The sequence below is a fragment of the Cylas formicarius genome, unplaced genomic scaffold, assembly GCF_029955315.1.
Source record: "Cylas formicarius isolate icCylForm1 unplaced genomic scaffold, icCylForm1.1 PGA_scaffold_7__23_contigs__length_41026272, whole genome shotgun sequence".
In the NCBI taxonomy this organism is placed as follows: Eukaryota; Metazoa; Arthropoda; class Insecta; order Coleoptera; family Brentidae; genus Cylas; species Cylas formicarius.
Window position 1 is genome coordinate 3,535,971 of NW_026844352.1, and position 13,408 is coordinate 3,549,378.

A 13,408-nucleotide genomic window follows, 5' to 3' on the forward strand; every position below is an offset into this window, starting at 1 on the left:
CATTTTTATATTTTTTCGTAAATTAATCATAAAATTATATAATACTTAAGTGTTTTCCTAGACTGCCATCTTACATGAGTTTCTTTATTTGACATACAAAACATATTGCACATCAAAGTATTGTGATTTTCATATTAAATCGAATTTATTGTTCTTTGTGTGACCTATACAAACAAGGCCAGAAGAAGCTGATGATGCACAATGTAGAACTTTGGGATATAGAACACATATAAGTAAAAGCTTAGCTAGATATACATTATATTAAAGCTAAAATATTGATTAATAAGAATAAGGACAAAATTAGAACATTTAGATTTAGTACCGTAGAAAAAAAAAACTTGCATACTTATTTCTTATGTTCTCTTTTTTGTTGTCACAAGAAAATCCTAGTGTATTATATCGGATTAATTTAAAATATATGTTTAAAAAGTGCAATGACGGTAGATAGCACTAGACAATGTGGTAAGAACTAACCAAAACTATTTCGGTATTGCTATTAAATAAAATATACCATTGGTTTGTTTGACCTGTATAAATGAAGTTGATAAAAGGCATTTTATCCTTAGGCACAAGTATTAGCACCTGATTTACATTCACATAATTGTTCAACAAACTTAACAAGAAATTTGTTTTTTTAATGCAGCTAATTAGCAATTTAAATTAATTTTTGTGACAAATTGTTTTCCTCTTCCACTTGTCATGGATACTTTTCCATTTTCGTACATCAGTTATAAATTACTCGCGGAGAAATTCTTCGATTCATAATGCAGTTTTATATCTCAGTGAAAGTTCACGTAAAAACAAACGGAATCGCCTGGCGAGGTAACAATCTTCATGCAAGTCTCTACAACCAACGCATGAATTTTGTGAAGTAGATATCGTCAATTGGTTTTACACGCGATATTAGGACAAATTGCGTTCGCATTTGGGAGAAGGAATTGACCGGAAGCATTTGAATTGAAAAATAACCGCTAAATTACGTTATCAATGGGTACTTTGACATTGGAAATGCAACTCAATAGCGTCTAATTCAGAGGGTCGCCGTTGTAGCTCGATTGATGCGATTTTATTTTGTGTCCTTAAAAATTAGCTTCGTCCAAATACTGTAAATTCATGCACTGTAATTAATTATCCGGGATTACTGGTAGGACCGTAATCTGGAAATTTGGATGAAAACGCTTAAGTAACAACACATTTTCCATAAATTTAAAAATTGGTTGATTGGCATTTTTAGTAAAAAAAAAAAAATATATAGAAAGTCACCTTGTAGACTTCACGCGATTGAAGTTATGTTACTTTATCGATTACATTGATTGATGATATATATATATATATATATATATATATATATATATATATATATATATATATATATATATATTTAGGATATTTTAGATTTTTTGCCCATAAACGACACACCCTGTATATGATACAATCATTGTTCGAAGTAGAGGCAAGTTTAGGACAGTTAATACATTTCTCATTTAGCACGTAATATCGGAAACACTCTGTACAACAGGTGAAAACCTTAAATACAAAAGTTTTTGCTGTCTACGCGGGCAATATCGCAATATAAAAGAAAGTGAGATCTGAATCATAGTCTTTCAGTTACAATAATAGGGGGACCCATTTTACAGTTTTTTTGAATTTGCGGCGCACCCTGTATATTTTTGAAAAATTGTCAACAACAAAAATTTATAGAGCCGTATCTTTTGCTTCCTCTGGTTCAAGAATTTTTTTGGTGTCGTAAACAGTTTTTTAAAAATGATGTTTTTTGTAGACCTTTGCACGTGCGATTTTTATTTTTTTAGAATACTTCCCGATCCCCCAGCAACCCCATTTTCAATAGGTTTCGTCACGGGACAAAGCTGCATATATGTGCCAAATATGAAGTCGATTGCTTCAAATTTCGGTCACTTATCGTGTTTCATAGCAAGGTCCAAAAAACAGTCGAAAATCGCGAAACAAAGATGAATACCGGCGTCGGATCAGGGCCATTTCTTATAAGCTTATGTGCCTTGTGGAGTGTTAAAAAGGAGGCAAATTTTAATTTTGTAGCTCCAACAGTTCGAAAGTTATTCAGAAAAGACCAAAGGACGAGAACGGAGAACGGACGGTGATCATTTCTGTACCAACGGCGATCCCATAGGATCTACCGTTACCGAGATATAAAATGTGTATACGAGTGTAGATACTTTCGAAAAATTAATTAATTTTAGCGAAGATATTCAGGTAGTTTAGAAATTAAATGTCAACTTGAGACTTTTGAGAACTTTAAGTTAAATACACAGCACACATAATAACACTATTGATTTCAAATGATAAGGATATAAATAATCTCTAAAATAATTGAGTGAGGAACATCGTATAACTCAGAATCAGTAAGATTAGTTTATCTTCTAAGGGATAATCACCGAATAAATACCTATAGCACTTAATTGTCTAGGTTTCCTGACTGATTTTTGTTGATCATAGCTTTTTATCTGCAACGTAATTTTTTTATAAGTGAAATGTTATAAATAACTGGATGTCTATATTCCAAACTTGCTTGCTGGGTTCCAGTTTAAATATATCGATAAATTTGGATATATTTAATGGTTTACAAAACATCCGCAAGTATTTGGAAACTATTTGCTTTATTACAGGTAATCAGAAGGCAAGCAAAATGCCGGTAAAGCAATGGTTTCAAAAACTGCAGCCCGTCCAGCTTTACATAGTATTAACATTCACCGTCGCATTTTTCCTGACTGAATTGGTAGTAAGTCACCTCACGCATGCACTGACGTTGCTGATGGATTCTTACCACATGCTTTGCAACATTATGGCATTGACTGGTTGCATAATCACAATCAAGGTAAGTGAAAACTGTTTTTTGTTTTTCATTATCACATTTTCACGGTGAACTATATACATTAGTTAAAGAGCTGCAAAAACTACGGTGAAGGCTACGTCGTCAAAAATAACTATGTCAAACATAATATATACATTGTTTAGATAGATAGATAGATAGATAGAGAGATAGGTAGATAGATGGTTTATTGACTACTTTACAATATCATTGTTTGTAGCAAGTCATACAAAGGAAAAAAAATTGAGTTGAATATTTAAGTATATGCTAACATAAAATTGTATATTACGTCATAATATACTAAATCTAGATATACAATGTATATAACATCACAATAACAGGACAATAAATCAAAAAATTAATTTATATGTATATAACACAGAACAATCATTAAAATACAATCAATGCACAACGCCCCGCAACACGTCATTACCGATGTTTTCGTCAAAAAAATCACCAACGCTATAATAGCCCTTACTTAGAAGCAAGCTTTTTATTTTTTTTATGTTTAAAATGTTTTTCGTTTAAATGTTTAAAAGATTTTGGCGATGCGTTATAAAGAGTGTGTTGTTTTGATTTCTGCAACCTGTATCTCGGAAGCACGAGATTATTTGCACTCCGGGTGTCATACCTATGAAAATCAGAACCCCTCGGCAAACTATCGGTCTTGGAGTGTATCTCAAGAACACTTTGAAATATAAATTTACATGGAACCCTCATTATTTTATGTTTAATAAACAATGGCTCACAGTGTTCGTTAAAATTTGAATTTGTAATTATCCATGGTGCCTTTTTTTGCATCTTAAATATTTTAATGGCATAAGAGGAGTTACCCCACAGTATGGTGGCATAGTTTATACGCGAGTGAAATAAACCAAAGTAAGTTGATTTCAATACATCAATACTCACCATTCTGCGAAGTTGACGCAAAAGAAAATGAATATTTGAAATATTTTTACTTAGCTCGCCAATGTGTTGCTGAAAGCCATGCTTTGGCCTTAGATAAAGTATATGTTTCAATATTACTTAGGGTTGTGATGTTCCTGTTTGAATTAATAAACGTTGTGTCGTCAGCAAACAGCACAATCTCAATATCAGGCATCATGTACTGGCAAATATTATTTATGTATCTAATAAAAAGGAGGGGTGTCAGAACGGAGCCCTGGGATACTTCAAACTCAACGCAAGCCGAATCAGACTTTATGGTTCTTATCTTATCTTATCTTATCTATCTGTTAAATAGGACTTAAAAAGTTTGAGTGGAACACCACGCACTCCATAAAATTCAAGCTTGCTCAAGAGAATCTGATGAGAAACACAGTCGAAAGCCTTTGAGAGGTCGCACTGTGAAATAATTAAGTGTTCTCCCCTTTCCAGGCCCCAGACTATGTCCTCCACCACCCTCATCAAAGCTCTAGTTGTGGAGAACTTGCTTCTGAAACCAAATTGGGCAGAATCAAGTAATTCATTAACTTCAACAAATTTATATAACCTCTCTTTTAACAGGATTTCAAAAACTTTAGAGAAAACAGCAATGATAGAGATAGGACAATAATTATCGATCATCTGAGGGTCTCCTTTTTTAAATATTGGCGTTACTTCATAAATTTTAAAAATACTTGGGAATATTCCTTCAGTAAAACAACGATTTATCAAACTAGTCAAAGGTTCCACCAAAATATCCGCGGTCTCCTTGAGTATTCTGCTATTCAAGTCAAATGCATCAAGCGCTGATGAATTCTTTAAGTTCATTATTGTTGAAAAACTTCTTCAGGGGTCGTAGGAAACAAGTAAAAAGAACAATCTGGTGCCCTCAAACCCTTTAAAAAACAAAAGCTGCCCAATGTTAAAATTGGAAGATACACATTTCTTATATTTATTTAATATTATTTAATCATTTATTTATATTCACTCCATGAAAAAAGTGGTAAAGAATGTTTATGTTTTCAATGGGAACGAGAATTTTTTTTTTCCACGGTATTCAGAACTTCTGAACCAAACTAAATGTCTCGAGATGATTTTTCAACTGTTTAACTTCTCTGGAAAGTGAATGTAGGGACTTATGGCAGCAGAAGTTGTTTCTAGTTCTATATTTATGGTCACATGTTAAAATAAAAATAAAATAAAAAATCCATCAACATCTGGAAGTACAAAAAATCTACGTAGAACCTTGGTGTCGATCAAAATCGTACGAATGACACTGAAGGAATGAAGGCTAATCAACCAAGCAGGCGTATGCAGCGTTTATGTAAAATATGCCTGCATTTCCTTTGGAGTTGGACGCAAATACAAGCAAAATAATGTCTTTTCAAAGGCTGACCAACTCCTTCAGCTGGTGAGAGATCGCTAATGTCGGGGAATTTCTCTTTCAATGTATTGTCAAGTTGGATCCTCAATCGCTAAAGATTCAGGTTAAGGGAACGAAAACAACGTATGCTTCTTTTCACTCAGTAAAATTAAGTTTCAGAGAGTCCAAAGAGCACCACTGATTTACGGTGAGCAAAGAGTTTTACGTGTCAACTCATACAAATGAGGTCAGTTTGACGTAATGGATAAATAGATGATGAAAATCAAAAAAAGTAAAGGACCCAAATACGACCCTGGAAGGACTCCTGTCGTAGAAACAAAAACTTTAGACTTATAGTCTCTGCATTTAACAAAGAGTTGCCTGCTTTTGAGATACGATATTTTGTCCAATAGTCTGGAACTTACACAGTAATATTTACTAATAGATTTGCTCAAACGCTTTCTGAATATCTATGTATACAACATGGGACATGTCGGTTTTTTTCGGTTTTTGAGTAATATATACAAGCTTAGTAGTGGGTCTTCATATCTCCCGATAATCTTTAATGTTTAAAAGATGCACTTACGAGGTTAGCTCCAAAATTTCCGGGCCTGACAGTGATGCAGCTCCAGTATCACGATAAAACTTTGTCTTCTTTTAAATATGTATCTTAGTAGGCTGCGAAAAAAAAATGAAGTCTTGCGTCAAATAGATTTTTTATTGACAGCATTTTAAACAAGACGTGTCCGAAAAAATGTCGCAAATAACGCAAATTGAGTATGGAGCAGTCATAAAGTGTTTGACAAAAGAGGGGCTAGCACCTAAAATTATTAAAGAGAAGCTGGATGGTGTGTACGGCCAAAGTTCTCCTTCGTATTCTGTAGTGAAAGAATGGGCAAAACATTTTCGAATGGGATAGGGGTACCTTGAAGATGATTCAAGAACTGGTCGACCAGTGGAGGTCATAACGGTAGATATTATTGCGATTATGGAAGAGGTGGTATTGATTGATCGACATTTAAAGGTCAAGGAAATCTCAGAAATTACTAAGCTTTCTGCTACAAGTGTTCGTCGAATCCTGCATGATCATTTAGATATACATAAGGTTAGTGCAAGATGGGCTCCTAAAAACATTTTGGCTATTCAAAAACAACGCCGTCTCGAGTGTACGCGGTTTTTTTTTGGAACTCTGTTGTGGGTCGGAACCGAAGCCTGTGATAGATATTTGAAAAAGAACTTACGTGGACGGCGATTTAACGACGAGGCTGTTTTAGCTCATTTTGCAGACAAACCGAAAGAATATTTTTTTGAAGGATTGACTTGTTAATAAAGAGATGTAATCAGTGTATTGAAGTTAAGGCACTTTGTTTGTTTCAGGCCGGGAAATTTTGGTGCTGCCCTCGTATGCTATCTTTTAAAATGCAAATTGATAGATGTTAAAGTCAGTATTATACCACCGATATGCAATGAGAACTCTCAGGACATCCTTGTGCCTAGATAACAATGCATGCAAGCAATACAAGCATAGTAAACAATTACTAGTGCCTTGTGAGTGGAGGAGTTTTATAAAGGACTTAAAATTAAAAAAGTCTTAAAGAGGGTCAATGTGCTGACACCAAAAATGTTTGCCATCAATTGTCAATAAACAATTTAATAGGGTTGCTAATTGATAATGATATTTTTATTCAGTGATTCGAAAATCATAATTTGTGTGGCACAGAGTTAGACAGCATTTTCCTGATGCGACAGTTATTGTATGGTCTCAATACTGGAAATATATTCTGGTAGATTATCTATAAAAAAAAAGGGAAATTCAGGATCTTTGGAGTACCTTCCTCTAAATTTCTTACTTTACTGAAGAAAAGAAGAACTGCGATAAGAGATTATGCACTAATTTAAATTATTTGGCAATCTAATTTGCTTGAACAAATTGTAGCAGCACACTATGTATCCACAAAGTAAAATTAAATTCTAAAATTATCACTGACCGTGCTCGTCTTGCATACAATTACCCATTCTTAGAAATTTATACCCGATACCATACTATTTGGAAATTTTCCTCAACAACAACAACAAACCGAATTTGAATATTAAATCAATAAACATATTTTGACTCCACCGATTTCTTCCAAATTCGCAATCGATTTTGACAAGATCGCAGTTTGGGTTTAGAATATGTGACATAAATCAAAAACAATGTCAACGCAAAATAACATCCTGTTAAGGAAATGGCCGTATCATTGTTTTTCAATAAAAAACAAAACAAAAACAAATAGAACTTTTCAGGTTCATAGAAAATACGCTGTTTGAAAATAAATAAAATGAAATAATAGAAATTTCTTAAAATTTAATCAAAACTTTGATGGGCGTCCATTATTTGTGCCTTAAATCATATTGGGATCCAAAAAATGACTTTCGCATATGGATGACCGCCTTTTTTATAAATTATTTCTAACCTAAACAACGAAATATATTTTTTAATAGTAGCCATGGCGACAAATTATTTGTTGAAGTATTTGAGAATTATACATTATGAATGCAAAAAGCGTCGTTTACGAAGTAGTACTATACTTGCTCGATAGTTCCATTCATCAACTTTGAAAAAATTGTGGTTGTAGATACTGGGATAAATTAGGTAAGTCATAAAATAAATTTGCCCGCAAAATGATTTCAGTCTGAGTCGTTTGTGAGGACTTCGAGAAAATATAAAAAGCTGCATTTTCTATTTATGTCTGGAAGGGCTAAAATACGCCAAACCTGATCTTGTTGTTAGCACATTTTTAAAAGATTTTTCTTTTGTTTACGAGATACTTTTTTTATCAACAGCCTGTCAAAACTTTTGCCTGTTGGCACCGATCATGGCCTTTGCGACTCTAAAAATGATGATAAATTCATCATGTGATACATCCAGCATTTTTATGTTCTATCAAATAACGAAAATACCTAACATGGCGCCCATAAGAAAATTTTAAATTCCATGGTATACAAAGCGAAAAATTCTGTTTTCCTTAAAACGTACCAATAATGTACTAATAACAATTTGGGCTGTACAAACAAACACTTTTCAATTTTATCAATGTTGATGATTTCAACTAACGAGGATATCCTGATTGACCTATTTGGGAAGCTGTACCTCAATACTGTTTATACCAGTGGTGGGGAAACTTCTTTTAAGACGGGCCATTTGTAATAACTATACTATAATCGTTAAAAAATTTACGTGTTTTATACACATGTGCATATATTATTACATACACTTATTATTTTAATAGTAAAAAAGCAAAAAGTAAGAAAATTATATCTTCATTGCATGAGTAATTAGATTTGGGAAATTATCTGGACTTAATTTTTATTAAATTTTAGTAATGGTACTGTACGAAAAGATTGTTTCAGGAGAGTATTACAGTTCAGTTCAATTAACTCAAGTTGAAATTTTGCATCAACTTGTTGGTAATTAACATTGAATGGAGTCGCAAAAATACTAAACTCTGGTTCCATTTTTCTAAAGTACTGAAATCTCCTTTCAAATTCTGAATATAGTTTTCTCAAATTAATTTCGTATTTTTTAATCTTATTGTTCGATTAGTGAATTTTAAAGATTGTGTTCTTGGAAAATGAGAAAAATCAGATTTAGAGATCTGATTAGCAATAATCTGTAATTTGAAACTCTTCAGGTATTACCAAATATCGTGAAGAAACTGATTTTTCCCTTGCAATTTGAGATTAAGTTTAATGTGTACGAGGAGATCTGTGCGAAAATCAGAAAGCCAAGTTTCGTTTTCTAAGACGTCAAATTGATTATAAATCTCTTTATCATGAAGAAAATTCACAATATCGTCTTTTAAATCCCAAATTCTTTCAAATACTTTTCCAGCACTTAACCAACGAACTTTTGAATAATACAGGATATCGGAATGCTCAGTATGTACGGACTCCAAAAACTGTTGAAATTTGGCGATGTAATAATCCTCTGGAACGAATCATATTTACTAATTTTACAACAATATCAAATGCAAAAAAACAACATCATTTTCCGGATACTTAGAATTAAATTTTCCAACAAACCCTTGGTTGATTCCAACCAGATTAGGAGCACCATCTGTAGTAACATTAAATAACTTATCAATAGGTAAACGAAGTTTATCGATGCGATTTTGAAATTTACAAAATATATCGGCACCAGTCGTTGTTCCTTCCAGCGACTGCAGCCCTGCAAGTTCTTCTGTATTTCATAGTGGGCGTTGATTCCTCTTACAAATATGAGTAACTGCGCAATATCGCTGATATCTGTACTTTCATCCATCGTAATTGAATAAAAAATAAATTTTTCAGTTTTTGTAGTCAGTCGTGAAATTACATTTTTAACAATATTTTCAATTCTCTCGGTGATTGTTCTTCTTGAGAGAGACAGTGATTGAAAATCGCTTTTCTTTTCAGGGCACAGAATATCGTTCACATCTATCATGCACTCTCCATCTGAAAATGCTTTATTAGATTTAGCAATATTATAATCCAACACATAACTGGCTTTTCTAGCGCATCTTTGAGAATGATTAGCTCTCTGAACTAATTGTTATTGACTTGATAAATTTTTTATTAAATCTTTGGATTTAATTTTTTTCAGCTTAAACGGGCCGGACTTGGCCGGCGGGCCGTAGTTTCCCCATGACTGGTTCAGACTATCTTGTCTTTCGCCTCTAGCCAATTCTTCAAACTAATTCAACATCATGTACTTTGCATCGAAACTAGTCCATCAACAATAACAAACAGCTAAAACAAAATAACAGATTTTTTTCCTAAACAACTGAAAAGTGGCGAAAATATTACGCCGGCGTTATTGTCAACTAAATGCACTAAATAAACCCAAATTAACAAACAAATAATAATAGAGTAATTAACTGTTGAAGGGTTATCGATTGACATTGGCTTTTCAGGGATTAACAACGAAGAGATGGAAGATCTAATTCAAACCAAAGACAGACCTTTCAATAACTTTCAATGCAACCTTATCTAGAAAAAGCCATTACGCAGTTTTAAAAGAATTCATGTATTTCTAAAAGAAAAATTTACATTCCTGCTAAACGTTTCAAGTCAAAATTCGGACACAATTATTTTGGACGTTCAAGTGTCTGGAAAAGTGACATACCACGAATAATATTTTTCTTCAGGGATAACATCATATAGAAGTCACAATTTTGCCGTTCAGTGACCATAATTTTTAGACCTCGTTTATAACAATGCACAATCGCAATTGAAAATCAATGAAATATAAATAAATAAACCTACATATTAAAATTCCTTATCGGTATACTTGGCGATTCCCAAGTAATTAAAATGTCGCTTTAGGACCCAAACGTCCTAAAATAGTGCGGAGTCACAATGACTCCGTTATTCTAATGGGTGATGACATATCGACTACATTTATACGAATCAGGTAGATGCGTTTTAAACGTGCAGAATCATTGGTATCGAACGAACGTATCTATAACAGGCCTTGATGGATACGTTGTTCGGATTCAAATTAGAATTTAAGACCGCTTCGAGGACGATTTGATATTTAATACGGAATTCGGACATTAATAATACATCGTCTTTATAATAAATTTCTATAAAATTGTTAAAATATCGTATGTTAAACCAGTTTGAATACGAATAACGTAGATACAATTCAATCGTGTTGCGTGGAGACACTTTTTGTGTATCCTGTAACATTTGACGTTATAGAATAAATAAATTTTCTTAATAATGAAGCTATTATTATTTGGCAATCACAACTGATGTCATCAGACTGTCATAATAATTAATTGAAAGCCTCATCTCTTAACATCATGGATATCCGCCATTCTTTTAATTTTATGTTTATAAATAATAATAATTTATATAAAAATTAAAAAAAAATTATAACTATTGTAGACTATTATAATTAACTTTGAGTACTTAAAAATAATTTTTATAAGATTTTTAGGTGATATCATTGCAAAGAACATAAAATATCGTACTGTCCGCTATTGTTTCGATGGAAGATAATCTGATAAATTTACACTCTGGCATTCCAATTATAGAACTATATCCGTCTCAAGAATGTATATAGAATTTTGTTAGTTTTGTGAACAAAGAGACATACAATTATTAGATAAAACATTGTAATATTGTCTATATCCTTGACAACATTTTAAGTTTTTTAAAATCACACGAAGTATATCATTTTGAATCGCAAGTGAGTCCAAGGCTCTATTGTAAAGACCACCACAAATTGTGAACCCGAATATGAAAGTCTGCTGAAACAACGATTTGGAAATAATAACCAAGGATTTTTTGTTAAGATATTCTCTTCATAGATAGAATTTATTTATAAGGTATGGTCTGTTCATAGATATAAGAAAGTGACCAATTGCTTTTGAATTCGATTATCCAAGGGTGGTCATTAACATACAATGCAACAAGATTATTACCTAAAGTTTCGGAATTTAAGTTCAGGTAACATTGTGGTCCGCAGTAGAAAATACTTTTATACCTACCTGCGTCTAATACTCTTTGTTTTGGCGTACTACTTAGTTTAAATTTATTAGTAATTATTCTTATTTCGTGTGTAATACAGCGTGTGTTGAATCGTGTGCGAATTATGCAAAATATGAGCGAGTCTAGCGTATCTCAGGAGATGCTCCCGCCCAAATGTAGAAAACACTATTCTATTGAGACTAAGGAAGTTATAAACAATGTTTATTTGACTCTCATTGAACACGGTGCCAGCAAGCAACTATCTTTAGAAGAAATGGCCACATTGACGAAAATTCCAACATCAACTGTATGGAAAATTGTGAATAATCCCATTTCGATGCTGACATTTTCTCGAGTGTAGATGAAAGTGATCAAGATATACTACGGCGTAAAATTTACCATTTAAACGAGGAACAAAGCGTGCCTACATTAGATATCTTAATTAGGAGGCTTGAAAAAGATGAAACCGGTGTTAAATGTGACAGAACTACCTTATGGAAGTGTGTGTTGGGTTTTAGATTTTAAAAAATTGAGAAAAGGCAAGTTTTAATGGAATCTTTTAGAATTCGGAAATGGCGACTGGAATATCTAGAAAAAATTAGGATTTACAGAGAACAACAAAGGCCAATTATTTACTTGGATGAAACCTGGTTTGACTACCCCGGAAAACGGTTGGGTTGACTCAACTGAGAAGTGTAAAACAAACGCGCCATCAAAAAGAGGTAAAAGAATATATTTTGCATGCTGGCTCTAAAGATGGTTATATTCCAAATGGACTTTCTCTGTCTGCGAAAAATATTAAAGATTTTTCTCTGGATTACCATGGAGGCACCACCGCTGATTTATTTGAAAGTTGGTTTAAAAACAAACTAGTTCCAAACATTCCTTTTAATAGCGTAATTGTAATGGACAATGCAAGTTATCACAGTAGACAGTTGACTAAAACCTTTTCCTCATGTGACACAAAAGCTAAACTCCATGTATAATAACGACATTTATTTTCACGAAGATTATACCAAAAAGCAATTAATTGAGGTTCTACAAAACTTGAACCTACAAAAGGAATACGTCTGTGATAATTATGCAAAAAATCTAGGGCATGCAGTTTTAAAGCCACCACTGTATATTTAATCAAATTTAACATGTTTGGCAGCAACTGAAATCTGCCATTCGTCGTAACAATGTTTTCCCCGTGGTAACTCCAATGTCCTCAAACTTATAGAAACCGAAGTTTTTTGGCAAATTCTATTAAACATATAGAAAAAGCAGAACAATCGTATATATTGCAAATAATATAGACCAAATAATAATTAGAACAGGCGATGATGATAGATAGATAGATAGATGGATGCTATATTATGTGAATAAGTTTAAGTAATTTAAATAGGTAGTAGAAATGATTGGTAATTTTATTTTAGATTTAAACATAAATACATACATAAATAAATAAATATTGTTTAGTATCTTTCCTAACCAAACTCCAAATAATTAAATTCTAAGCAAAATACGGACCTGTTTGGCCATATTTCATTCTTACAGCTTGCCTGGGTCTTTCCTTAATTCGTATCAGTTAGTCACTTTCTTATATCTATGAACAGACTTTACCTCATTTCATTGCCTTCCCACTTCAAATGATTATCAACAACAACTTGGTAGATCGAGCTTCTTTTATAGGATTTCGAAAGCAATTAATTTCTACGTCGTTAAAGTCTATTTGCTTCGGTTATGGAGAAGGCGATGAAATTTGTTTTGTCTACATTTAAAAATAACTGAAA

General features: G+C 32.8%; 1 protein-coding gene across 3 annotated transcripts in view; it reads left to right on the plus strand.

Annotated features, from left to right (window-relative positions):
* LOC132704621 (uncharacterized) overlaps nucleotides 1-13,408 on the plus strand; it is a 44,587-nt gene that overhangs the window by 14,598 nt on the left and 16,581 nt on the right. For all 3 annotated transcript variants that reach the window (XM_060674737.1, XM_060674736.1, XM_060674738.1), the window contains one exon: nucleotides 2,646-2,854. In XM_060674737.1, the coding sequence (XP_060530720.1) occupies nucleotides 2,666-2,854 (189 nt within the window). In that variant the 5' untranslated portion in view covers nucleotides 2,646-2,665. The remainder of the gene's footprint in view (nucleotides 1-2,645; nucleotides 2,855-13,408) is intronic.